Source organism: Carcharhinus amblyrhynchos, chromosome 23 (genome assembly GCF_965287045.1).
Source record: "Carcharhinus amblyrhynchos chromosome 23, sCarAmb.v2.hapA, whole genome shotgun sequence".
NCBI classification, from domain to species: Eukaryota; Metazoa; Chordata; class Chondrichthyes; order Carcharhiniformes; family Carcharhinidae; genus Carcharhinus; species Carcharhinus amblyrhynchos.
The window spans coordinates 2,124,556-2,152,220 of record NC_137346.1 but is presented as its reverse complement, the minus strand read 5'-3'; the positions used below and the strand labels follow the sequence as shown (position 1 = coordinate 2,152,220).

The 27,665-nt window shown below is 49.2% G+C and overlaps 1 protein-coding gene and 1 long non-coding RNA gene across 2 annotated transcripts in view; one reads left to right on the top strand and one right to left on the bottom strand.

The window, feature by feature from the left end:
• The first annotated feature begins 80 nt into the window (after positions 1-80).
• Positions 81-27,607, top strand: tsr1 (TSR1 ribosome maturation factor). The gene is made up of 15 exons (XM_080210853.1): positions 81-236; positions 432-535; positions 1,258-1,474; positions 4,918-5,052; positions 5,692-6,110; positions 7,125-7,272; positions 8,226-8,383; positions 13,488-13,693; positions 14,595-14,754; positions 15,743-15,853; positions 18,145-18,277; positions 19,863-19,979; positions 20,538-20,678; positions 24,281-24,355; positions 24,825-27,607. The coding sequence occupies exons 1-15, from the start codon at positions 116-118 to the stop codon at positions 25,001-25,003; spliced, it is 2,424 nt and encodes an 807-aa protein (XP_080066979.1). The 5' UTR covers positions 81-115; the 3' UTR covers positions 25,004-27,607.
• Positions 25,391-27,665, bottom strand: part of LOC145357485 (uncharacterized) — a 19,876-nt gene continuing 17,601 nt past the window's right edge. The window contains exon 4 of the long non-coding RNA XR_013889293.1: positions 25,391-25,461. This is a non-coding gene — a long non-coding RNA (uncharacterized LOC145357485). The remainder of the gene's footprint in view (positions 25,462-27,665) is intronic.

The following is a 27,665-nucleotide window of genomic DNA, read 5'->3' as shown; positions in this document are numbered from 1 at the left end:
CTGTGAACGGGCGGACTCCTCCAGTATCCCAGGATGGTGTGCTCGGGCGGACTCCTCCAGTTTCCCAGGAGGCTATACGTCACCTCTTGCTGTCTCTCGGAAGCTCCTTGTTAAGATGGTGGGTGGTGCGACAGTGAAGCCGGAGCCACACCGGCCCGGGAAGTTCAAACAGCCCAACAAGCAGCACAAACCCGGCCGGCACCGTACCAAGGGCAGCGTGAAACGGGAGAGCGGAGGTAACAGATCCGGAGGGAGCGGCCCTGGGGGAGGGAAGGGGAGTGGGGCCTGATTAGGGAGGGAGTGCGAGACATGTGTTCCCTTCATTGGGGACGGGGGCGTTCCCTCGTTGTGGGGGGGGAGGGAGCGGGAGCGGGAGCGGGAGGGGGGCGCGTTCCCTGGTATCCGTGGTTATGGGTTGTTTTTATTCGCAGGCAGAGTTAATGTGAAAACCATCAGCAAGAAGGTGCGGAAGGACCTGAAGAAACATGATCGCCGACACCGAGCAAATCAGATCCGGCAGCAGAAGAGGGAGGCGGTGAGTTCCCCCCCTTCCCAAATCCCCTCCCCCCCCTTCCCAAATCCCCTCCCCCCCCTTCCCAAATCCCCTCCCCCCCCTTCCCAAATCCCCTCCCCCCCCTTCCCAAATCCCCTCCCCCCCCTTCCCAAATCCCCTCCCCCCCCTTCCCAAATCCCCTCCCCCCCCTTCCCAAATCCCCTCCCCCCCCTTCCCAAATCCCCTCCTCCTCCCCCCTCCTCAAATCCCGTCCCACTCCCTCCTCAAATCCCGTCCCACTCCCTCCTCAAATCCCGTCCCACTCCCTCCTCCCTCCTCAAATCCCGTCCCACTCCCTCCTCCCTCCTCAAATCCCGTCCCACTCCCTCCTCCCTCCCCAAATCCCGTCCCCACTCCCCAAATCCCGTCCCCACTCCCCCCTCCCCAAATCCCGTCCCACTCCCCCCTCCCCAAATCCCGTCCCCACCCCCCTCCCCCAATCCCGTCCCCATCCCCCCTCCCCCCTCCCCAAATCCCGTCCCCACCCCCCTCCCCCTTCCCCAAATCCCGTCCCCACCCCCCCTCCCCAAATTCAGCACTCCCCCACCTCAGTTTTCTCAGCATCCCACGCTGCTATCAAAAAATAATCCTGTTGTTCTTTTTTCTATGAAATGGCAAGAATGCCGTGAGGCTGAAATCTAATAAAGGTGTGTGAGTTGTGGCCCAGGCTGCAGTGAATTTCTGAATGTTTGTTTCTCCTGCAGGTGCTGACAGAGAAGAGGTTTCTGGGCAGTAAAGATGGTCCTCCCCATCTGGTGGGGGTAATCGTGCTGCACAGTGGTACCAGCGCCCAGGATTCTCTGAGGCTGATTCAGAGCAGCGAGATCGTGAGCGTGTGCAAACATGATGATAGTGGTGAATGTTTTGGGTTAGTTTGTCCCAGATTCAAACAGAGGTTCTACTTCACTGGAGTGAATGCAGGTGAGTGACAGGTTGGTCACTGCTGGTTAGTTGAGCCTGTGCTTCAAGTCTGATGTCTGTGTGACATACTGCAGCCCGTGTAATTAATCTGTGATATTTACTGAACCCTTTAATTCAGCGAGATTTAAGTGTATGTTTTTGGTGATTTTCTATTTTCTGTTTGTGTCATTTTGCGGGAAGGGGAAGCCTCAATGGGTGACATTCCCAGCAGGGAGGAGATTCTGGAGTGAGACTGGCAGGTTAGACTGTTAAACTGAGTTACGGTTGTGTAGTTCAGGCTAAGGGACGGTGTTTTTAATTAATAATTCAAGTAGTTCTGAGCCAAATGTGATTTATTGTCACATGTATTAGATATAATGTAAAGTATTGTTCCTTGCGCTCTATATGGATAAAGCATACCATTCATAGAGTACGTGGGGAGAAAGAAACGAGAATGTGCAGAATGTAGTATTACATTCATAGCTAGGGTGTAAAGAAAGATCAACTTAATGCGAGGTAGGTCCATTCAGAAGTCTGACAGCAGCAGGGAAGAAGCTGTTCTTGAGTTGGTTGGTACGTGACATCAGACTTTTGTATCTTTTTCATGGCTGAAGAAGGTGGAAGAAAGAATGCCCAGGGACTGCTGAGGAGCAGTGGAGGATCTTTAAGGAGATCTTTCTTGGTGCTCAGCAGAAATTTATTCCGATGGTCAAAAAGGACAGTAGGAGGAGAGGTAATAAGCCGTGGATAACGAAGGAGGTGAAGGAAAGTGTTAAATTAAAAGCGGAGGAATTTAGAGTAGCTAAGAGCAGTGGGCGAGAAGAGGATTGGGAAAGGTTTAAATGTCAACAAAGATTGACAAAGAAGTTGATAAAGGAGGGTAGGAGAAGCTATGAAGCTGGGCTAGCGCTTAATATAAAAAAGGATAGCAAGAGTTTTTATAAATATATAAAAAGGAAGAGGCTGGCTAGGGTGAACGTTGGTCCTTTAGAGGATGAGAAAGGGGAGCTAGTGGTAGGGGATGGGGATATGGCGAAGGTCTTGAATAACTTTTTTGTTTCTGTCTTCACGGAGGAGGACGTGAATAATTTGCCGGGTGTTAGCGATGGAAAGGTGGTAGGACTGGAGGGTCTTAATGACATTACTGTTACTAGAGAGGTGGTGCTCGACAGACTGGAGGGGCTGATTGTGGACAAGTCCCCAGGACCGGATGGAATGCATCCGAGGGTTCTGAAAGAAATGGCGGAGGTTATAGTGGATGCCTTGGTGGTTATTTTCCAGACGTCGCTGGATTCCGGGGAAGTGCCGGAAGATTGGAAAACGGCTAATGTTACGCCGTTGTTTAAGAAGGGTGCCAGGCAAAAGGCGGGGAATTATAGGCCGGTTAGTTTAACGTCTGTGGTAGGTAAAATGTTGGAATCCGTCATTAAGGAGGAAATTGCGAGGCATCTTGAAGGGAATTGCTTGATAGGGCAGACGCAACACGGTTTCATTAAAGGGAAGTCGTGTCTGACAAATTTACTGGAGTTCTATGAGGATGTGTCTAGGGCAGTGGATAGAGGAGAGCCGGTGGATGTGGTCTTTCTGGATTTTCAGAAGGCGTTTGACAAGGTACCTCACAAGAGGTTATTGCAGAAGGTCAGGGGACATGGAGTTGGGGGTAGGGTGTTAGCGTGGATAGAGGATTGGTTGTCAAATAGGAGGCAGAGAGTGGGGGTCAATGGGTGCTATTCGGATTGGCGGTTGGTGACTAGTGGGGTGCCCCAGGGGTCGGTGCTGGGGCCTCAGCTATTTACCATTTATATAGATGATCTGGAGGAGGGAACCGAGTGCAGGGTGTCGAAATTTGCTGATGACACCAAGATTGGGGGAAAGGCAAATTGTGCGGAGGGTGTGGAGAGTCTGCAGAAGGATCTAGATAGGCTGGGCGAATGGGCCAGGAAATGGCAAATGGAATTTAATGTTGGCAAGTGTGAGGTGGTCCACTTTGGTAGGAAGAATGGTAGGAAGGACTATTACTTACGTGGCGAAAAACTGCAGCAGGCGACGGTGCAGAGGGACCTCGGGGTCCTTGTGCATGAGTCGCAAAAACCCAGCTTGCAGGTGCAGCAGGTGGTCAGGAAGGCGAATGGGATGCTGGCCTTCATAGCGAGGGGGATTGAATATAAAAGTAGGGAGGTCTTGCTGCAGCTGTATAGGGCATTGGTGAGGCCGCAGCTGGAGTACTGTGTGCAGTTTTGGGCGCCGCACCTGCGCAAGGATATTTTGGCCCTGGAGGGAGTGCAGAGGAGGTTTACTAGGCTGATACCGGAGTTGAGGGGGTTGAGCTATGAGGAGAGGCTGAATAAACTAGGCTTGTACTCGTTAGAGTTTAGAAGAATGAGGGGAGATCTCATTGAGACGTATAAGATGATGAATGGGATGGATAGGATAGAGGTGGAGAGACTCTTCCCGCTCAAAAAAGACAGTAGGACTAGGGGGCACAGCCTCAAGATAAAGGGGAGGCGGTTTAGAACGGAGTTGAGGAGGAACTTCTTCACTCAAAGGGTGGTGAATCTCTGGAATTCTCTGCCCGTTGAAGTGGTGGAGGCTGCCTCGCTAAATATTTTTAAAAAGCGGGTTGATGGGTTCTTGATAAGAGAGGGGATTAAGGGTTATGGGGAGAGGGCGGGAAAGTGGAACTGAGCCACGACAGATCAGCCATGATCTTATTGAATGGCGGGGCAGGCTCGAAGGGCTAGATGGCCTACTCCTGCTCCTATTTCTTATGTTCTTATGTTATGTTCTTATGTGTGTGGGGTCCTTAATTATGCTGGCTGCTTTTCCGAGGCAACGGGAAGTGCAGGTGGAGTCAGTGGATGGGAGGCTAGTTTGCATGTTGGTCTGGGCTACATTCACTGATTGTGGATCATGTGTGTGCTACAGGCTGTGCCAAAAAGCCAGGTATTCACAGTGCTGGGCCTTGCTGTTTTCCTCTTCACCTGAAAGCAGCAGTGGGACAGCATGCCTGACTGGTCACACAGCTGATTATTTAGCAGCAGCCTTCTCTTTTTCGTAGAATGTTTAACAGTTCAAATGGAACTGTTAAACATAGAAAATAGGAGCAGGAGGAGGCCGTTCGAGCCTTCGAGCCTGCACCACCGCTCAATATGTTCATGGCTGATCATGTACTTTCAGTATCCCAAACAATCGCAGGTCAGCAGCCCATCCTTCACCTTGCCTGCCTTTCTTTGAAACCACCAGCTGAGTTCTCTGGCAGTGTCAGGGAGCACTCCGTCGGTCTCTGCCCACAAAGCTGCCAATCGATTGGAACTTTCAAACTTGATATGTTGTGGGATTTGGATATTGATGATTTGAGCTAAGGTGAATGAAGATGTTTAAGATTTAGATAAACGGTGATGAAATTCAATGGCAGGACATCTAACAGTGCTGAATGGCCACATTGCTTTCTGTTGTTTTTCTAGGTGATATCCATGCAGTTCTCGACCTGGCTAAAGTTGCAGACACACTGATGTTTGTTCTGGATCCATATGAGGGCTGGGACAGTTATGGGGACTTCTGTCTCTCCTGCCTGTTTGCACAGGGCCTCCCTAGCCATGGTATGTAGACTGGCTGCTACATATTCTGTCTGGAAAGTGATAGCTTTAGAGGATTCATTACTGAATTAGCAACCTGAAAGAGAGAGTTTAAATACTAATTCAAATTTAGTTTTAAAAAGAATTGTCAATGTATGTGATTGGAATGTCCCAGCTGGGTCACTGATGTCCATTGGAGAAGGAAACTTATCATCCTTCCCCGATCTGGGCCTATACGTGACTCCATTCCCATACCAACATAACTGCCTTCTGACCCAGAGACATCCTATCCCTGCTGTTGCAGGGCAACTAGGGTTGGGCAATAGAGACTTCTGGCTTTAACCAATGTGGCTCAAATCCCAAATATAAAAATTTAAAAAATAATCAAGTTCTAATTGTAATAGATAAGAATTAAAAGCTTTTGTATAATTTGAGCAGCTGTGTGATCAATATTAAGGCCTTCTTCCTGGTGCAGCTTGTTGAGATTCCTCTGCATGGGGCATGGTGGGTGAGATTGAGATCCAATTAAAAGGGTATAGTGGCTCTTCCTGTTGCTAATATTGCTCCTTCTGTTGCTGCTTAGCATGGACTGAGGGAGGAAGTTGAGGGCTTGTCATTCCTAAGTGAATGGTGCTACCTTTCTAACTGACTGTCGCCTCACAGTGTTTGTGGTGCAGGGAATTAACGATCTTCCCATCAAGAAGCGAACTGATACCAAGAAAAACCTGAGCAAAATGCTGGAGAAACGTTTTTTTGATGCCAAACTCTTTCACCTGGACACTGAGCAGGAGTCTGTGCTGCTTATCAGACACATTGCCACGCAGAAACAGCGGCACATCACCTTCCGCGATCGCCGATCCTACTTATTGGCTGAGCAAGTGGCCTTCGAGGCTGGAAATGAGAATGGGCTGGTGGGAACGCTGAAGGTGTCCGGTTATGTCCGGGGACGTGGGCTGAATGTGAATAGACTGGTTCACATCGTGGGGCATGGAGATTTCCAGATGTGTCAAATTGATGGTCCACCTGACCCCATGCCCCTCAATCCCAAAGTTACAAAGAGAAGAGAGGACGCCGAGATGAGAGTGAGTAAAGGACAATTCACTGGAGCACTCCCAATGCTTAGAATTAGAAAGTCTTCCAGCATTGGAGACCATTCAGTCCATTGGCTGGGATATGCCAACAGCGACCTGCCCAGTTGAGGGATTTTTTGGTCCTGCCAACGGTGACCCGCTGCCACCATGGGATCCCCAGCAGGAGAGGGTGTGAACGAGGGAAGCGCGGTTAATGGTAGCGGGACTGGATGAGCTTGCCCTTTGTGTCTGTGCTGGTTGTTTGGAATTGTCAAATTCCTGCTCTCTCCTCCATAGTTCTCGGGTTTTTCTCTTTGTTATTTATCTAATTCCTATTTGAAAGTCATTGTTGAATTTGCCTTTCAGGGTGTGGAATGTGTGGGAAAGAAATTAATCATCGATAAAAATGAACGGTAGAATCCTAATAACGTCAAGGAGGCCACTCAGCCCATTGAGTCTGCACAAACTCTCCAAAAAACATTTTACTCATGCCCACCCCTCTGCACTATCTCCGTAATCAGGGCTAATCCACCTAACCTGCACATCTCTGGACTGTGGGAGTGTGTGTTATATATTAGAGACAGCTACATAAAATGTCACTGATCTGTATAAAGCTATCACTCTGTAGTTACACTTTTCACCAGTTGTGTCATTCCTATTTACGTATTTATAATGGAAACACATTTTCCTGAACGCATTCCCACTAACCACTGATGGAAACATATTAACCTATAAACAGTCCCACTAATGTTGATGCACTGCCCTCACTGGCAGAAGGCTGTCTTTACAACTTCTATTAGAACTGGAAATATTTCTCATGGAAAGTGATGGACAATGAGGGGCAGTTTTGAAAATTTGTCACAATTGTCTTTGGTGATATTTCTGGGATTTATTTCATGGAGGGCGGAAAAATCTGGTGAGAAAATTTGTGACTGACACGGCGGAAGTTGGAAAGATGTGACCAATGGGGTGAGCTAGAATCTCTCGATCCTCGAGCTATTGATGAGAATCTTCTTCCTTTGATAGGACCTCTGTACCGAGATGGAGGAGGACATGAAAGTTCTCATGAAAGCAGATCCCAGGAAGCAGGAATCGCTTGAGTCGGAAGTGGTTCCAGATCCGATGGAAGGGGAGCAGACCTGGCCAACCGATGAGGAACTGCAGGAGGCTGAGGGTGGGTACTCGCGCACTGAAACTGATGATAACGGCAGCCTGGGATTTACTGAACACCTTCATGTGGTGTTCAAGGAGAAAGCTCAATGCCATCTCCTGGCAGTGGAGAGTGGGTAATAACTGCTATTCTTGGAGCCAGACTCTCAAATCACAATGATTTATGTTTTAAAAACGGTTACTGTGGTGCTGTGTTCTTTATGTCTATTTTACACTCAGTGGAGAGGATCCTATACAGACAGACCTTATCACTCTCCAGTGCTGTGGTGTAACATTTTCCCCAAATCTTTTCTGTGGCAATGTTCCAAAGTGAAACCTATCCAGAATGCCTCACAGCTGTAAGGTGGTGAGGGTGAAAGTGTTCAGAGAGAGAGAGAGCTCCGCAGAGCAATGTCAAGCAAGATGGAGGCCTGGTCCCAGGGAAGGAGAGGAGTGTAGCCCTGAACACTGATAGAATCATTCACATGATTCTATCACCCTAGTGTTCAGCTTAGTCAGTGTGGAGCTGGATTGTTTAAACAATGCAGCAGAGTTTTACAGAAACTGCAAACTCCCATCCTTCACTCTGATTAGTCACATCAGATTATCTTGATTAGAAATTTATCAAATGCGCATTGTGGGGCTGAGTTTTATTTATAAAGTATTGTGCTTTCCTCCATGTCTGTCATTGAGTTTCAGTGCTTTGTCTCCACACTCCCTCACTCCTCCTGCTAAGAGAGCAGGCAGGTCAGTATTTGCAGAGCTGTGCTGCTGGCTGTCTCGGTTTGTTCATTCTGAGCTATGTGACAATGCTGCTGCCGACCAGCTTGTTGTTGACTAGTGATGCCACAGCCCTGCCTTCAGTCGCACATCTCAGGAACTGGAGTTTGGAAAACTGAGACATCATTGTCCTCTCCTTGACCTGGTTCCTTGGTAACTCCAACGTCACTCACAGCTCTGCCCATCTCACTATTTCAGACGCACTTAAGGAAAGCCGGAAGATTGTTCGGAAGGTTCCGAAAGGAACGTCAGATTACCAGGCCGCCTGGATCCTGGATGATGAGGAAGTAGATGAGGAGGAAGGAAGCGATGAAGATATGGAGGAGGATGAGTTAATGGGAGAGACACTGTCACAGGTGAGTGGATATTTCAGCCCTGCAGTCTTTACAATATAACCATCTCTAAACAACAAAACCTGTCTTGTTGTGGAACGTAGTTCCAATTGACCCAGTACCAGGAAACAACACTGTTTAACTCCAAATGCTCTGCTTTAAGGTCTTAACTTTTTCTGCACAGTCTAAGCTTCCCATTCACTGTGTTAAGTGTAATGTCCGTGCAGTACAATGTCCCTAATTTCCCTGGGAGTTGACTGGAAGTGGGGGTGGGAAATGTGCTGTGTCCAGTGAGTGGGTCAGTGACTGTCAGCCTCGTGGGGGCTTCGGGAAATGACAGCTGTCCCTGGGGACAATTAAGAGGACCCTGTGGATCAGGTACACAAGCGTGTTGTAGTCATCGCTATCCCTAAACATTCCAAACTGGACAAAGACCTAAAATGGCTGGGCTCCTTCATCATCGAGGATGGGGATATTTGTGGAGCCTCCTCCTCCAGTGAGTTGTTTAATTGTCCACCACCATTCTCGACTGGATGTGGCAGGACTGCAGAGCTTAATCTGATCTATTGGTTGTGGGATCGCTTAGCCTATTACTTGCTATGTATGCTGTTTGGCACACAAGTAGTCCAGTGTTGTAGCTTCACCAGGTTGACATTATGTTTTTAATGCCTTGTGTTGCTCTTGGCATGCCCCCCCTGCACTCTTCATTGAACCAGGGTTGTTCCCCTGGCTTGGTGGTAATGCTAGAGTGGGGAATATGCTGGGACGTGAGGTTATGGGTGTACAACTCCTTCACAGCGGTCGATGAGCTGAAACCGATGCAGGATAATTCACTTTTCCAGTGGTGTTGACTTTGCACAGTGAGATCAGTACGCAGGGAAGAATCAGTCTTGTAGCTGATGGTACGGCGCTTCCAGCAGAAGCACTGTAGATGAGACCAACTGTGTACCGTTCTGGTCACTCTATAATAGAAAGGATATTATTAAACTAGGAAGAGTGCAGAAAAGATTTACAGGGACTTGATGGATTGAGTTATAAGGAGAGACTAGATAGACTGGGACTTTTTTCTCTGGAACGTAGGAGGCTGAAGGGTGATCTTATAGAGGTCTATAAAATAATGAGGGGCATAGATCAGCTAGATAGCTAATATCTTTTCCCAAAGGTAGGGGAGTCTAAAACTAGAGGGCATAGGTTTAAGGTGAGAGAGGAGAGATACAAAAGTGTCCAGAGGGGCAGTTTTTTCACACAGGCTGGTGAGTGTCTGGAATAAGCTGCCAGAGGTGGTGGGGGGTACAATTTTATTTTTTAGAAAAAACATTTAGACAGTTACATGGGTACGATGGGTATAGAAGGATATGGGCCAAATGCAGGCAATTGGGAGTAGCTTAGAAGTTTAAAAAGAAGGGCAGCATGGACCAGTTGGGCCAACAGGTCTGTTTCCATGCTGTAAACCTCCAGAACAACCAGGGCAGAGCTCCTTTCCTGTAAGGCTGTTAACAAGTTGATAAATCATAGACAGAGATTTTGTAGTTCACAAGCCAGCGGCCCATGCCACATGACTCCACCCCATCACACTGTCTTTGATGCATATCCCTTGTCTAGGTCCCAGAGCTGGTTAAATGCCTGAACCGTTAAAAATTGAAAGGGAGTTTCATCAGAACATCATAAGAAATAGGAGCAGGAGTAGGCCATCTAGCCCTTCGAGCCTGCCCCGCCATTCAATAAGATCATGGCTGATCTGAAGTGGCTCAGTTCCACATTCCCGCTTTCTCCCCATAACCCTTAATTCCCTTGCCTACCAAAAACCTATCTACCCGTGTCTTAAATATATTTAGCGAGGTAGCCTCCACCATAGGGCATTGGTGAGGCCGCAGCTGGAGTACTGTGTGCAGTTTTGGGCGCCGCACCTGCGCAAGGATATTTTGGCCCTGGAGGGAGTGCAGAGGAGGTTTACTAGGCTGATACCGGAGTTGAGGGGATTGAGCTATGAGGAGAGGCTGAATAAACTAGGCTTGTACTCGTTAGAGTTTAGAAGAATGAGGGGAGATCTCATTGAGACGTATAAGATGATGAATGGGATGGATAGGATAGAGGTGGAGAGACTCTTCCCGCTCAAAAAAGACAGTAGGACTAGGGGGCACAGCCTCAAGATAAAGGGGAGGCGGTTTAGAACGGAGTTGAGGAGGAACTTCTTCACTCAAAGGGTGGTGAATCTCTGGAATTCTCTGCCCGTTGAAGTGGTGGAGGCTGCCTCGCTAAATATTTTTAAGAAGCGGGTTGATGGGTTTTTGATAAGAGAAGGGATTGAGGGTTATGGGGAGAGGGCGGGAAAGTGGAACTGAGCCACGACAGATCAGCCATGATCTTATTGAATGGCGGGGCAGGCTCGAAGGGCTAGATGGCCTACTCCTGCTCCTATTTCTTATGTTCTTATGTTCTTATGTTCTTACATCAACGGGCAGAGAATTCCAGAGATACACCACCCTTTGAGTGTAGAAGTTCCTCCTCAACTCCGTTCTAAACTGCGCCCCCTCCCCCCACAACTTATCTTGAGGCTTTGCCCTCTAGTCCTGCTGTCCTTTCTGAGCGGGAAGAATCTCTCTACCTCTACCCTATCCATCCTCTTCATTATGTTATATGTCTCTATAAGATCCCCCCTCATCCTTCTAAACTCCAACGAGTACAAACCCAGCCTATTCAGCCTCTCTTCATAGTCCAACCCCCTCATCTCCGGTATCAGCCTAGTGAACCTCCTCTGTACTCCCTCCAAGGCCAAAATATCCTTGCGTAAGTGCGGTAACCAAAACTGCACACAGTACTCCAGCTGCGGCCTCACCAGTGCCCTGTACAGTTGCAGCAAGACCTCCCTGCTTTTATATTCAATCCCCCTCGCTATAAAGGCCAGCATCCCATTTGCCTTCCTGATCACCTGCTGCACCTGCAGGCTGGGTTTTTGCGACTCATGCACAAGGACCCCCAGGTCCCTCCGCACCGTAGCATGCTGCAGCTTTTCGCCCTTTAAATAGTAATCCCTCCTACTATTATTCCCTTCTTAGCAGATGAACAGACTTGTGTTGGCCAGCCTGAGTTATGAAAGGCAGGTGGTCTTTGTATAGCTTATTTGGGGTGGTTAGCACTGCTGCTTCACAATGCCAGGGAACCGGGTTCGATTCCCAGCTTGGATCACTGTCTGTGTGGAGTCTGCACGTTCTCCCTGTGTCAGTGTGTGTTTCCTCCGGGTGAAAGATGTGTTGGTGAGGTGCATCGGCCGTGCTAAATTCTCCCTCAGTGTACCCGAATAGGCGCAGGAGTGTGGCGACTAGGAGATTTTCAGAGTAACTTCAATGCAGTGTTAATGTAAGCCTACTTGTGACACTAATAAATAAACTGAAACTTGAATTTGGTCTGTGCAGCCTACAGGGGTCATGAATAAGAACATAAGAAATAGGAGCAGGAGTAGGCCATCTAGCCCTTCGAGCCTGCCCCGCCATTCAATAAGATCATGGCTGATCTGTCGTGGCTCAGTTCCACATTCCCGCCCTCTCCCCATAACCCTTAATCCCCTCTCTTATCAAAAACCCATCAACCCGCGTCTTAAAAATATTTAGCAAGGCAGCCTCCACCACTTCAACGGGCAGGGAATTCCAATGATTCACCACCCTTTGAGTGAAGAAGTTCTTCTTCAACTCCGTTCTAAACCGCCCCCCCTTTATCTTGAGGCTGTGCCCCCTAGTCTTTCTGAGCGGGAAGAGTCTCTCCACCTCTATCCTATCCATCCCATTCATCATCTTATACGTCTCAATGAGATCTCCCCTCATTCTTCTAAACTCTAACGAGTATAAGCCTAGTTTATTCAGCCTCTCCTCATAGCTCAACCCCCTCAACTCCGGAATCAGCCTAGTAAACCTCCTCTGCACTCCCTCCAAGGCCAAAATATCCTTGCGTAAGTACGGCGCCCAAAACTGCACACAGTACTCCAGCTGCGGCCTCACCAATGCCCTATACAGCCGCAGCAAGACCTCCCTACTTTTATATTCAATCCCTCTTGCTATGAAGGCCAGCATCCCATTCGCCTTCCTGACCACCTGCTGCACCTGCAGGCTGGGTTTTTGTGACTCATGCACAAGGACCCCGAGGTCCCTCTGCACCGTCGCCTGCTGCAGTTTTTCACCACGTAAGTAATAATCCTTCCTACCATTATTCCTACCAAAGTGGACCACCTCGCACTTGCCAACATTAAATTCCATTTGCCATTTCCTGGCCCATTCGCCCAGCCTATCTAGATCCTTCTGCAGACTCTCCACACCCTCCGCACAATTTGCCGTTCCACCAATCTTGATGTCATCAGCAAATTTCGACACCATACACTCGGTTCCCTCCTCCAGATCATCTATATAAATGGTAAATAGCTGAGGCCCCAGCACCGACCCCTGGGGCACTCCACTAGTCATCAACCGCCAATCCGAATAGCACCCATTGACCCTCACTCTCTGCCTCCTATTTGACAATCAATCCTCTATCCACGCTAACACCCTACCCCCAACTCCATGTCCCCCGAATGGCTCTTCAGGGATAGCGATGTGAGTTTCCCTGATTCCTGGATGTTCCAGGTAGCTTCTTTTGTTTGGGTTTGCACACAGACACAGATTCAGACATTTTTGGTCTTTGTCCGATTTGAAATTTTGAAGGACAGCAATGAGCACATTTCTGTATATTTAGTAAAGTTATACCAGGTGAGGCCTCAGTCCCCCACAGACACATCAGGCAGCATGTGTAGTACTGAGGGAGTGCAACAGTGTAGAAGTTGTTCCACCAGTTAAGCTGTACGTGAATGGTCAGTAACTCTGTGAGATGGTGGGCTGGTATCCTGGCCCGTATCCTGCAATATCAGACCCAGCCAGACACTGCAGGCTGCCCATTGATCTTGTTGCTGTTGGTGGAGAATTGTAATGGTTGCAGTCACTGCCTCTGCCTCAATAACAGCAGTGATTGATTGTACTTCTGAATACTTTATACTCTGTGAATGTTAAATTAACAGAGCCATGCCTACCGCTACCACTGGATACATACGTAGGAAAGGTTCATGCCACCCCAGCAGCTAATGTGTTCTGTTAATCCCTCCCTACAGGCCAGCGATGAGAGTGGTGATGAAGAAGAGATTGGGGAGGAATGTGAAACCCTGACTGTTCCAGAAAGTGTTCGCGATGATCATTACGATGAAAAGATTGATGAAGAGGAGGAGCGGGTGATGTTGGAAAAGTACAAGCAGGAACGGATGGATGAAATGTTCCCTGATGAGGTGGACACTCCGAAAGATGTGGCTGCTCGAGTTCGGTGAGTGTCTGTTACCTCATGTCCCTCTCTGTGGGGTGGGTGGTATTGAGTGATGCTGAGTGCAGGCTTTGTTCCGAGTCTGACTGACCACTCCGTCGTGAGTATGTTTGTTGCCTCCTGCATGTGTTTTCTCACTTGCACACACAAGGTGAAAGCAGGCCTCATTCAGCTGAATTACACCCTGCACAGTTCAGCAGCAACTCATTCTGCATTGTCCTGGTTCACAGATAAAGACTGGGGACACAGGGGAGAGGGGAAAGAATGGACTCTGAATGTCACCCCTTTGGTTGGAGTATATAATCTGCTGCCAATAGTTAAAATTCCTGTCTTTTTGATGGTTTAGTGTTGCTTACGTTCCCTGTGGTGTATTTTGCTGAAGTTAATCTGAGTGCATGATATTATACCAGTGGTAATAATGACCTCTCCTCCTCAAAAGTCTACTTGAGAGGTTTGGAGTAGATAGGAGGGGCACTGTCTCCCGTCACAGCATGGCCAGTAAGCAGATTGAAACATGTTTTGGGTAATTGACAAGCTGGTTAGCACTGCTGCCTCACCCTTCCAGGGTCCCACGTTCAAATCCAGCATCAGGTGACTGTGTGGAGTCTGCATGTTCTCCCTGTGTCTGCGTGGGTTTCCTCTGGGTGCTCCATTTCCTGCCACAATCAGAAAGATGTGCTGGTTAGGATGAATTGGCCATGCTAAATTCTCCTTCAGTGTGCCCGAACAGGGGTTGGAGTGTGGCGACTAGGGGATTTTCACAGTAACTTCATTGCGGTGTTAATGTAAGCTTACTTGTGACACTAATAAATAAGCTTTAAACTTTTCAAAAGCAGCCGAATGGTGTGGTTAGTGCCTGAAGCAGCAATTGATTACCCTGGACATATTTCTCGATCCTCTGCAGGTTTCAGAAATACAGAGGCCTGAAGAGTTTCCGAACATCGCCCTGGGATCCCAAAGAGAACCTGCCACGGGATTACGCCCGGATTTTCCAGTTTCAGAACTTCACCAGAACAAAGAAAAGAATCTTCAATCAGATTGAGGAAGAGGAGGAAGGTGCCATGGTAACTCGGAGAGGGGGGGGTTGAGTGTGAAGGGTCCTTTCATGTTCTGTACAAGATAGATTAGACTGTGGGTTACGCAAGCAGGTGAGTAGCAATGGGGTTGAAAACTGGCAGTGTTACAGGTGCTGTGCTGATGGAAAGGATTTGAACAGAGCCAGATAGGGTGTTTTATTTGGAGAGTGTGGTTCTGCCTTGGGCAGTGTCCCGTGTGTAACTGCTTAACCTTAGTCTACGGTCCTCGTGCCTTTGTATTGGTCAGAGTCTGTATTGTTATTTTGTATATTTAATACAAAAATATGCAGAGCTTTCTGACGAGATTATTGCATGTGTAACAGGCGCACCAGCTGGAGTTACTGAGCGACAGTGTAAAGATGGGTGAGCAGGATCACGTCAGAGACTTTGCTAACCTGCACACAACTCTTTACTGTGATCCGTGTACAATAAATACATTGTTGAAGTGATCCAAGGAAGAGGTGATGGAGTCGTCCTGAGGGCTGCAGTGTTCTCCTGTTTCTCGTTCCCCGGGGAGATGCTGACTCTTGCTGGGGTACAGATCCACAGGACCTCCTCATGTGTGAATGAGACAGTGTGTGCTGGCCTCCCATTCATTCCAAACTCTTCCATGTGCATCCACGTATGTTCCTCAGCTGGTAGGAACCTGCAGGACTCCTGGCTGCCTCTCACCCACTACAGTGCCAGCTGAGATATTGGACTGGGCACAAATTGATGCCAGAACCTGGGATTGAAGTTTATTTATTAGTGTCACAAGTAGGCTTACACGAACACTGCAGTGAAGTTAGTGAAAATCCCTCACTTGTCACACTCTGATGCCTGTTTGGCACAGTCTGTGAGAGCAGTTTCACATCAGCTGATATAAGGATTGGAATTTTTACGTGTCAGTGTGTGTGCTGGGGTTGTAGCTGCTGCTTAATGTGTTCATGGCCTTTCTCCTTCCACTGACCTGTTATGTTTTATTTCATGTGCACAGCCCGGCTGGTACGTCACAATCCATATCTGCAACGTGCCAATATCCGTGATGGAGAGTGTCAAAGTTGGGGTCCCCCTGGTCCTCTTCACCCTGTTGCCACACGAGCAAAAGGTAGAGTCTAGGGGGAAGGGGGTAGTTGTGTGTCTCTCTCTTGCAGGGATAGGAAACGGGCAAAGGTGGGAGGATAGGAGTAGGGTGAGATCTGTACCCCAGTGTTATACAGTGACAGACCCGTCCCCACCAGTACTGTACCCCAGTGTTATACAGTGACAGACCCGTCCCCTCCAGTACTGTACCCCAGTGTTATACAGTGACAGACCCGTCCCCACCAGTACTGTACCCCAGTGTTATACAGCGACAGACCCGTCCCCACCAGTACTGTACCCCAGTGTTATACAGCGACAGACCCGTCCCCACCAGTACTGTACCCCAGTGTTATACAGCGACAGACCCGTCCCCACCAGTACTGTACCCCAGTGTTATACAGGGACAGACCCGTCCCCACCAGTACTGTACCCCAGTGTTATACAGAGACAGACCCGTACCCACCAGTACTGTACCCCAGTGTTATACAGCGACAGACCCGTCCCCACCAGTACTGTACCCCAGTGTTATACAGAGACAGACCTGTCCCCACCAGTACTGTACCCCAGTGTTATACAGTGACAGACCCATCCCCACCAGTACTGTACCCCAGTGTTATACAGGGACAGACCCATCTCCACCAGTACTGTACCCCGGTGTTATACAGTGACAGACCCATCCCCACCAGTACTGTACCCCAGCGTTATACAGTGACAGACCTGTCCCCACCAGTACTGTACCCCAGTGTTATACAGTGACAGACCCGTCCCCACCAGTACTGTACCCCGGTGTTATACAGTGACAGACCTGTCCCCACCAGTACTGTACCCCAGTGTCATACAGCGACAGACCCGTCCCCACCAGTACTGTACCCCAGTGTTATACAGCGACAGACCCGTCCCCACCAGTACTGTACCCCGGTGTTATACAGCGACAGACCCGTCCCCACCAGTACTGTACCCCAGTGTTATACAGCGAGAGACCCGTCCCCACCAGTACTGTACCCCAGTGTTATACAGCGACAGACCTGTCCCCACCAATACTGTACCCCAGTGTTATACAGAGACAGACCCGTCCCCACCAGTACTGTACCCCAGTGTTATACAGCGACAGACCCGTCCCCACCAGTACTGTACCCCAGTGTTACACAGGGACAGACCCGTCCCCTCCAGTACTGTACCCCAGTGTTATACAGTGACAGACCCGTCCCCACCAGTACTGTACCCCAGTGTTATACAGCGACAGACCCGTCCCCACCAGTACTGTACCCCAGTGTTATACAGCGACAGACCCGTCCCCACCAGTACTGTACCCCAGTGTTATACAGCGACAGACCCGTCCCCACCAGTACTGTACCCCAGTGTTATACAGGGACAGACCCGTCCCCACCAGTACTGTACCCCAGTGTTATACAGAGACAGACCCGTACCCACCAGTACTGTACCCCAGTGTTATACAGCGACAGACCCGTCCCCACCAGTACTGTACCCCAGTGTTATACAGAGACAGACCTGTCCCCACCAGTACTGTACCCCAGTGTTATACAGTGACAGACCCATCCCCACCAGTACTGTACCCCAGTGTTATACAGGGACAGACCCATCTCCACCAGTACTGTACCCCGGTGTTATACAGTGACAGACCCATCCCCACCAGTACTGTACCCCAGCGTTATACAGTGACAGACCTGTCCCCACCAGTACTGTACCCCAGTGTTATACAGTGACAGACCCGTCCCCACCAGTACTGTACCCCGGTGTTATACAGTGACAGACCTGTCCCCACCAGTACTGTACCCCAGTGTCATACAGCGACAGACCCGTCCCCACCAGTACTGTACCCCAGTGTTATACAGCGACAGACCCGTCCCCACCAGTACTGTACCCCGGTGTTATACAGCGACAGACCCGTCCCCACCAGTACTGTACCCCAGTGTTATACAGCGAGAGACCCGTCCCCACCAGTACTGTACCCCAGTGTTATACAGCGACAGACCTGTCCCCACCAATACTGTACCCCAGTGTTATACAGAGACAGACCCGTCCCCACCAGTACTGTACCCCAGTGTTATACAGCGACAGACCCGTCCCCACCAGTACTGTACCCCAGTGTTACACAGGGACAGACCCGTCCCCACCAGTACTGTACCCCAGTGTTATACAGTGACGGGTGAGGATGATTTCAGGGGGCCGTTTTAGAATTGTTGAATTGGTATATCAGTTTAATTTTATCGTAGTGAATATGTGAGGAGGGTAAAAGATTAGCCCTGCCTGCTCAGCTGTCTCTCTGAGATCTCACTCTCTCTCTGTGTCTTACAGATGTCAGTGCTTCATTTCCTTCTCCGGAGACATCCGAGCAATGCTGAGCCAATCCAGTCCAAGGAGGAGATGGTTTTCCATTGCGGCTGCAGAAGATTCCGGGCTCCTCCTATCTATTCACAGCACACAGCAGGTGTGTGAACTGGCAGCACCTCACTCTGTGGAACGGTACCAAACCAGATCCTGTCCCCAGCTGGTTTTATTTTCTAGTTGATCACTAGAAGATGCTGCGGAGGGGGCACCGCGCCGTCAGGAGGTCGGTACGGGGGGGGCACTGCGCCGTCAGGGTTGGTGCGGAGGGGGCGCCGCGCCGTCAGGGGGTCGGTACAGGGGGGGGGTGGGGGGGGGCCACGCCATCAGAGGGTCAGTGCGGGTGGGGGGCGCTGTGCTGTCAGAGGTTGGGTGGGTGGGAGGGCGTGGGGTGCACTGACCTTTGGTACAAAGTTTTTGGGTCAAATGTTGAATAAATCTCTCTGGCCAAGTTTCTGAAGAGCTGATCTGTTTCCATGATAATGTTAACGGGACTATCGTGTACATCGAGTGCCTGGCTTATTTGCCTCCAGATGAACAGTGATTGTTCTTCAAAAGCAATAATTTGCTGCGATTCACATACCTGAGGATGCCCAGCACAGTGGGTTAGCGCTGCTGTCTCACAGTGCCAGGGACCCGGGTTCGATTCCCGGGGACACGGTGACACAGTGGGTTAACACTGCTGTCTCACAGCGCCAGGGACCCGGGTTCAATCCCAGTGGCACGGTGACACAGTGGGTTAGCGCTGCTGTCTCACAGTGCCAGGGACCCGGGTTCGATTCCCGGGGGCACGGTGACACAGTGGGTTAGCGCTGCTGTCTCACAGCGCCAGGGACCCGGGTTCAATCCCAGTGGCACGGTGACACAGTGGGTTAGCGCTGCTGCCTCACAGCGCCAGGGACCCGGGTTCAATCCCAGTGGCACGGTGACACAGTGGGTTAGCGCTGCTGCCTCACAGCTCCAGGGACCTGGGTTCGATTCCCGGGGGGCACGGTGACACAGTGGGTTAGCGCTGCTGTCTCACAGTGCCAGGGACCCGGGTTCGATTCCCGGGGGGCATGGTGACACAGTGGGTTAGCGCTGCTGTCTCACAGCTCCAGGGACCCGGGTTCGATTCCCGGGGGGCATGGTGACACAGTGGGTTAGCGCTGCTGTCTCACAGCGCCAGGGACCCGGGTTCGATTCCCGGGGGGGGGGCATGGTGACACAGTGGGTTAGCGCTGCTGTCTCACAGCTCCAGGGACCCGGGTTCGATTCCCGGGGGGCATGGTGACACAGTGGGTTAGCGCTGCTGTCTCACAGCTCCAGGGACCCGGGTTCGATTCCCGGGGGGCATGGTGACACAGTGGGTTAGCGCTGCTGTCTCACAGCTCCAGGGTTGAATTCCTGGTTTGGATCACTGACTGTGTGGAATCTCCTCGTGTCTGCGTGGATTCCCTCCGGGTGCTCTGGTTTCCTCCCACAGTCTGAAGATGTGTGGGTTAGGCTGATTGGCCACGCTAAAATTGCCCCTCATGTCAGGGGATTAGATGGGTAAATGTGTGTGGTTACGGGAATGGGTGAGATCATTGTCGGTGCAGACTCTGGGTGGAATGGCCTCCTTTTGCAGTGTAGGATTCAATGTGAATTATTGTGGAAATGTGAAGTCTGTTGCTCCTTTTTTAACCATTTCCTTTATTCTCCCGCAGCTAACAAGTTCAAATGTGAGCGTTTTATGCGATCCAACACCACTGTGGTGGGCAGCGTGTACGGACCAATCACCTTTCCTCCAGCTTCTGTCTTGATGTTCAAACAAAGGATGAATGGTGGGTGCCTGTGCGTCAGGCGGTGGGTGCCTGTGCGTCAGGCGGTGGGTGCCTGTGCGTCAGGCGGTGGGTGCCTGTGCGTCCCGGAGTTTGTTTGGAAGTGGGTGTGCGTGAGATCATCTCTGGGTGGGCAATGTATTGCCATGGGCGACAGGGGTTATCTGTTAATCTGCTGCCTGTTTAGTAGGTGTGGGTGCCTCTACTCGGTACAGTGAATGGGGAGGCAGTGTTTGTACTGGATGATGTGGGGTTGACCTCAGTGCCACGTAGCTTGTGAAAAGGATGTTGTGCTATTGCTGCTGTCCATAACCAACTCCCGATCAGCTGGTTTCAGGACAGATGGAGTGTGGATGCCGCTCTGAAGGAATAGCCTCCCAGTGCTTACAACATAGTCACGGGAAAAGTGTTTACTTGGAATGGGCATGTGAGGGAGATGTGGATTGTGTCCCTGCCTCGCTGAGGTGGGCGGTATGGTCGGTGCGGGGCGGTGGTCTGTGTTTACAGCTGCTCACTGATGTATCACTGTTTGTGTTTCTGTCCCGTGCTCCTGGGTCACAGGTATGCACGACCTGATTGCAACAGGCTCGGTGCTGAAGGCTGACCCTGACAGAGTGGTGGTGAAGAGAATTATTCTGAGTGGCCACCCCTTCAAAATCATGACCAAAACCTCAGTGGTGAGGTACATGTTCTTCAACCGAGGTAAGAATGTGGTGCTGAGGAGGGGGAGCAGAATGTGGGGGAGGAGGGGGTGCTGTGAGCAGACTGGGCGGGGGGGGGGGGAGTTGCTGCGAGTTGTGGAAGGTGCAAGGGGTTGGGAGTGGGGGGGGGCTGCAAGGGATTTTGGGAAGGTGCTGCGAGGGGTGAGCTGCCTGGGGTCCAGGGGACTGGGAGGTTGCGGAGGGTGATGCAAGGGGTTGGGGGGGTTTGCAGGGAATCAGGGGAATTGGTGGAATTCTATCTTGTGGATCTTGTAAGATGGAACAGGAAGTTTCTGAGCTGCTCGGGCCTGAGGCGGGACAGCTGGGCCTATTTGGGCCCCGGCTGCGAAGGTTCCTACAGCCAGTCGGTAACTTGATAAAAAGGTGCTGCGTGGGTTGGCTCACATAAGAACATAAGAAATAGGAGCAGGAGTCGACCATCTAGTCCTTCGAGCCTGCCCCGCCATTCAATAAGATCATGGCTGATCTGAAGTGGATCAATTCCACTTTCCCGCTTTCTCCCCATAACCCTTAATTCCCTTGTCTATCAGAAACCTGTCTACCCGTGACTTAAATATATTCAACGAGGTAGCCTCCACCACTTCAACGGGCAGAGAATTCCAGAGATTCACCACCCTTTGAGTGAAGAAGTTCCTCCCCAACTCCATTCTAAACTGCCCCCCCCACCTTATTTTGAGACTGTGCCCTCTAGTTCTGTTTTCCTTTCTAAGGAAAGAATCTCTCTACCTCTACCCTACCTAGCCCCTTCATTATCTTGTAAGTCTCTATAAGATTCCCCCTCAGCCTTCTAAACTCCGAGTACAGGCCCAGTCTATTCAATCTCTCCTCACAGGCTAACTCCCTCATCTCCTGTATCAGCCTGGTGAACCTTCTCTGTACTCCCTCCAAGTCCAATATATCCTTTCGCAAATATGGGGACCAAAACTGCACACAGTATTCCAGCTGCGGCCTCACCAGTGCCCTGTACAGTTGCAGCAAGACCTCCCTACTTTCATATTCTATCCCCCTCGCTATAAAGGCCAGCATTCCATTTGCCTTCCTGATCACCTGCAGACTGGGTTTTTGCGATTTGTGAATAAGGACGCCCAGGTCCCTCTGCACCGTAGCATGCTGCAGCTTTTCACCCTTTAAATAATAATCCCTCCTACTATTATTTCTACTAAAGTGGATAACCTCACATTTGCTAACATTATACTCCATCTGCCAGGTCCTTGCCCACTCACTCAGCCTATCCAGATCTCTCTGCAAACTTTCCACACCCTCCACGCAATTCGCTTTTCCACTCATCTTTGTGTCATCAGCAAATTTTGTTACCCTACACTCAGCTCCCTCCTCCAGATTGTCTGTGTATATGGTAAACAGTTAAGGCCTCAGCACCGATCCCTGCGGCACTCCACTAGTCACCAACTGCCAACCAGAAAAGCACCCATTGATTCCAACTCTCTGCTTCCTGTTAGACAGCCAGTCCTCAATCCACGCTCACACTTTACCCCCAACTCCATGTACCCTAACCTTCTGCAGCAACCTTTTGTGAGGCATCTTATTGAATGCCTTCTGGAAATCTAAAAACATCACATCCACCGGTTCCCCTCTGTCTACCGCACTAGTCGCATCTTCATAAAAATGTTGTTTATGGCTTGTTGCTGGGACGTCCCGTTATCACTGACTCACTCACTGAACACTTCAAACACCAGCACTGACTGTCAAATAGTTCAAATCATCAGCAATAATATGAAGCAGTATTGTTCAAATATTATAGATCAACATGTGAGCGAGCCACCGACAGAGCTATTGGATCAGATGATCAAAGACTTGAGGTGTCTGAAAGCAGGAACAAAGGGAGAGGGATTTAGAGAGGGAATTTCGAGTTTGGAGTCGAGGCAACTGAAAGCAAAACTACTGCTGGTATTGATTAGACTCCAGGTTTAATTAGAATGAGGGGAGCAGAGAGATCTGGAGGGTTGTGGGGCTGGAGCAGATTCCAGAGTTAGGGAACTCACTGATGGATTTGAAACAAGGATAAGAATTTAACATCAAGTTGTTGTTTAAGTGGGAGCTAATGTAGGACCATGAACACAAAGGTGGCAGGTAAATGGAACTTGCTACGGCTTGGGACATAGACAGTAGAATTTTGGATAACCTCAGGTTTACAGAGGGTAGAATGTGGGGGAGCAGCCAGGAATGTATTGGAATTGTCAAGTCTGGAGGTAAATTCATGGATGAAGATAGCAGGAATACAAGAGGCACCAGCCATTCAATAAATAAACTTTCCTGTGACAGTGTTAGAGGTGTTATTGGAAGCCCATCCCCTTTCAAAGTTCATCAGTGTTTGCCTCACTATTAACTCTTTAACTAGTGAGCAGACATTATTTATTCAATTCCTTACTTCCTTTCTCCTCACCACAACAGGGTTCTCATTGAGATTTATTTATTTATTAGTCTCCGAAATAGGCGTACATTAACACTGCAGTGAAGTTACTGTGAAAATCCCCCAGTCGCCACATGCTGTTGTCTGCTCAGGTACACAGGGAGAATTTAGCACGGCCAATGCACCCTAACCAGCACGTCTTTGGACTGTGGGAGGAAACCCTCACAGACACGGGGAGAATGTGCAAACTTCACACAGACAGTGACCCAAGCCGGGAATCGAACCTGGGACCCTGGCACCGTGAGGCAGCAGTGCTAATCACTGCTACCGTGATGTTACTTGACTGGGAGTCAATGTAGTGCAGTGAGCAAGGAGGTGATGAAGGAACAGCACTTGGCGTGCATTAGGATATGGGCCATGATGCGGAGATGTCGGCGTTGGACTGGAGCGGGCACAGTAAGAAGTCTGACAATGCCAGGTTAAAGTCCAACAGGTTTATGTGGTAGGACGAGCTTTCAGAGTGCTGCTGCGTCATCAGGTGAGTGACTTGGGCAGCAGAGTTTTGGATGACTTTGCATTTATGGACTTTAGAATGTAGGAGAGCAGGTAGGAATGTGTTGGATTTGTCACATATACAGCTAATCAAATAACCTGCCAACTCTCAGGAGTTGATTTGACACATCATTGTATGTTTACACATTGGAAGATCTATCCAATTCATCACATTCTCAATATACTAAGAAATTGTAAATGGAGCTTTACTCTGTATCTAACCCTGTGCTGTACCTGTCCTGGGAGTGTTTGATGGGGACAGTGTAGAGGGAGCTTTACCCTTTATCTAACCCCGTGCTGTACCTGTCCTGGGACTGTTTGATGGGGACAGTGTAGAGGGAGCTTTACACTGTATCTAACCCTGTGCTGTACCCATCCTGGGAGTGTCTGATTGGGACAGTGTAGAGGGAGCTTTACTCTGTATCTAACCCCATGCTGTACCTGTCCTGGGAGTGTTTGATGGGGACAGTGTAGAGGGAGCTTTACTCTGTATCTAACCCCATGCTGTACCTGTCCTGGGAGTGTGTGAACATTAGGTTTGATTTTGAGCAGTATGTCATGCTGACTCACTCTAGTTATTGCTCCTGGAATCTAGACCCTCCCAATTGCTGCACTGATGAACAGTGTCTGCCAATACCAATGGAGAGGTTTTGTCTTTACAGAGGATGTGCTATGGTTCAAACCAGTGGAATTACGAACGAAGTGGGGTCGAAGAGGTCACATCAAGGAGCCTTTGGGTAAGGAGATACTTTAAGACTTGGAGGTTTTATACAGGGAGTTTGAGCCTGAAGGCCAGTAGCTCGGTATACTGTATTGCAGGGGCTAAGTCATTTAAAAGATGACTTGTGTTTCTTTGGCACTGTTCCCAACCTCAGGACATTCCAACATACTTTACATCCAGTGCCTTACCTCTGTAGAGTCATCGCTGTGACTAAGTCAGAAACACAGCTGCCAACTTGCGAAGTTCTGACACCGATGATGATCTGAGGATCTGTTTCTGTTGCTGGAGGGATAGATGTTGCTTTTCTAATGATATCTGAAAGGGCAGCGGAATAATTTACAATGGCCTGGGAGTTTAAGCCTGCCATCCAAATAAAAATCCCCCTGATGGTGCGGCGCAGGGCGGTGGGGATTGTGTATACTCTGGTCAGTGTGTGAGATGGATGGAGCTGTAACCCTGATCTAACCGGCTTGTGTTGTTTGTAGGAACACACGGACATATGAAATGTTTGTTTGATGGCCAGCTGAAATCCCAGGACACCGTGCTGATGCATTTATACAAACGGGTTTTCCCAAAGTGGGCATATGATCCCCATGTTCCCAATCCGGTGATGTGGGAAAAATTGGAATCCAACGCCAACGTGCAGGAAATTGAGATGGACTAGAGTCTGTGAACAAATTTCACAATTTTATTTAAAAATACCACTTTGCCCATTTGGAATGAGTTGGATTATAAACTCTAGTTTTTCTCCTGATGTTTTAAGTTTGGGAGTTCTGTTGTGTTTTGAGAATTGGTTAAACTGGAAGCTGCAGTTCTGCTGCACCAACACCAGGAGTCAGTATCGAGCTTTGTTATACACACCATCATTGCCCTCTGCTGGTGATGGACAGTATTGTCTCCACACAGTCACCAACCCCCAATTCTCACCATAGTCGGCCAATACCAAATTTCTCCCCTGCTTTGTCCGGCAGCTGACTTGTTCCTTCGCCTTGTCCAATACCAGGCTGTGGGAAGTGGCTGCAAGAACTCTGATTTACTGTCCCTGTGGAAATCCCATCACATCCCCCAGTCTCCAGGGAAAGGGAATGACTTCTTGAGGCGGTTTTGCTGTTGTGTTCCTCACTGCACAAATCAAACAGACAACACTGTCAGCGGACAGCCTTTATACAATGGCTCACAGTCTCTGAGATTACAAACGTACGAATTGAGTAGACGTAGGCCACTCGGCCCCTCATGCCTGCCCCACCATCCAATAAGATTCCCGATCACCCCAATAACTTTTCACTGCCTTCGTCATCAGAAATCTGTCTACCTCTGCCTTAAAAATGCTCAAAGTCTCTGCTTCCACTGCCTTTTGAGGAAGTGAGTTCCAGAGACCCCCGATCCTCAAATAAAAGATTTCTCCTCATCTCTTTTAATGATAAGAAGTCTCTCAAGGCCAGGTTAAAGTCCAACACATTTATTTGGTAGCACGAGCTTTCAGAGTGCTGCTCCTTCACTTATCTGATGAAGGGGCAGTGCTCCAAAGCTCATGCTACCAAATAAACCTGTTGGACTTTAACCTGGTGTTGCAAGACTTCTTATTGTGCCCACCCCAGTACAACGCTAGCATCTCCACATCTTTTAACGATGACCTGTTACTTTTAGTGATCCTGGGTTCTAGATTCTCCTACTATGGAAACATCCTCTCTGCACCTATCCTGTTAATACGTCTCAGGATTTTGATGAAGTCACCTCTTTTCTAAACTCCAGTGGATACAAGTCTAACCTGTCCAATCTTAATGAGTATAATCTGACTAAGCTTCTCTGAACTGCTTCCAATGCATTTCCATTGCTGCATTGTGAGTTGGGCTTGAAGCTGTATGTATCTTCCTGTAAAGTGGACTAGGGATGCAACTGTTGGAGGTGAGAGACTTGGCCATGTGGAGAATTAGCAGGAAGAGACCATTCAGTCCCTAGGGCCTGTTTCACTAATCTATTAGACGTGGGCTGATGTATCTCCATATCCCTCAGTAATCCTACACAATCAATCTAATTTTTTACTGTTTTAGTGGATTCCACATCTCAGCTGCTTTTTGGGGTGAGAATCCCCGATTTCCATAACCCTGTGAGGAAAATCTGACTCCTCATTTAATCAATGTGCAGCTGTAATCAGAATAAATCCTTTCGGTCCCTGCATCATTCACGTTAGTTGGTGTTACTTAGATGAGGGCCAGCTACAGTTCTGTACAATTGAAGCTTCACTTGTCAAGTCTTCCACTGAATTCAGTCCTGAGGATGAGGAGTTTCCAGAATATTTGATGGGAGCTGTGATTGGGCCAGCGTGAATATATCTTCACTTTCTTATAAAAATCCTCCATTTTCAGAGCTCTGAACCAAGTAACTGCATTTCATTTCTGGCCCTTGCATCAAACATTGTCAGATTCTCTCTTCACGTTCTGCTCTGGCCAGGGAGCCTCGGTCTGACTATTTACTGAGGATCTCAGAGCTACCACTGAATCAGACAGTATAAAGGAAATGGCTGTCACCCGCAGAGTGGCCATTAATGGATGTCAAGAGAAAGCAGAGAACAATTCACTATCAATCTCATCCTGCCTCAGCAGGATGTCCTATATAATAGGTGGCTGTACGAGGGTCCGGTCTGTCCTGTACGTCCGGAAACAGCTGTAATGAGGGTCCGGTCTGGCCTGTACGTCCGGAAACAGCTGTAATGAGGGTCCGGTCTGGCCTGTACGTCCGGAAACAGCTGTAATGAGGGTCCGGTCTGTCCTGTACGTCCGGAGACAGCTGTACGACGGTCCGGTCTGTCCTGTACGTCCGGAGACAGCTGTACGACGGTCCGGTCTGTCCTGTACGTCCGGAGACAGCTGTACGACGGTCCGGTCTGTCCTGTACGTCCGGAGACAGCTGTACGACGGTCCGGTCTGTCCTGTACGTCCGGAGACAGCTGTACGACGGTCCGGTCTGGCCTGTCTATGGCAAGGTGGCTTCAGGAGGGTTGGGTCTGGGCAGCTATTTGAAATATCAGTTGACCTGAGCTATTTTTGGCTGATTCTTGTTCATTCCACAATCATGTAAAACCTCATCCCTGAGAGCAATTGTATTTGTAATTGGAGAATCTGCTATTGGGACTTGTGATATAAGGGCAGTATAAAAATTACATGATATAATGGACACAGTGAAAACAGAACAAAATAACAACTTGTTTTTATACAGTGCCTTTAATGTAATGACAATTAAATTCTGACCTTGTGAACAAAGCAAGAGATATCTCCTTGTAGCAAAGATTAATTTGGGACGTGGCAATGCTGCTGAGTTGCCGGTGA

What these genes read in the sequence shown, in the direction of transcription:
- tsr1 (XM_080210853.1), top strand. Translation starts at nt 116, where the DNA reads ATGGTGGGTGGTGCGACAGTGAAGCCGGAGCCACACCGGCCCGGGAAG. An exon ending in AAGAGGAGGAAGGTGCCATG is followed by an intron (nt 14,755 to 15,742) that starts GTAACTCGGAGA and finishes TCATGTGCACAG; the next exon opens with CCCGGCTGGTACGTCACAAT. An exon ending in GTACATGTTCTTCAACCGAG is followed by an intron (nt 20,679 to 24,280) that starts GTAAGAATGTGG and finishes TTGTCTTTACAG; the next exon opens with AGGATGTGCTATGGTTCAAA.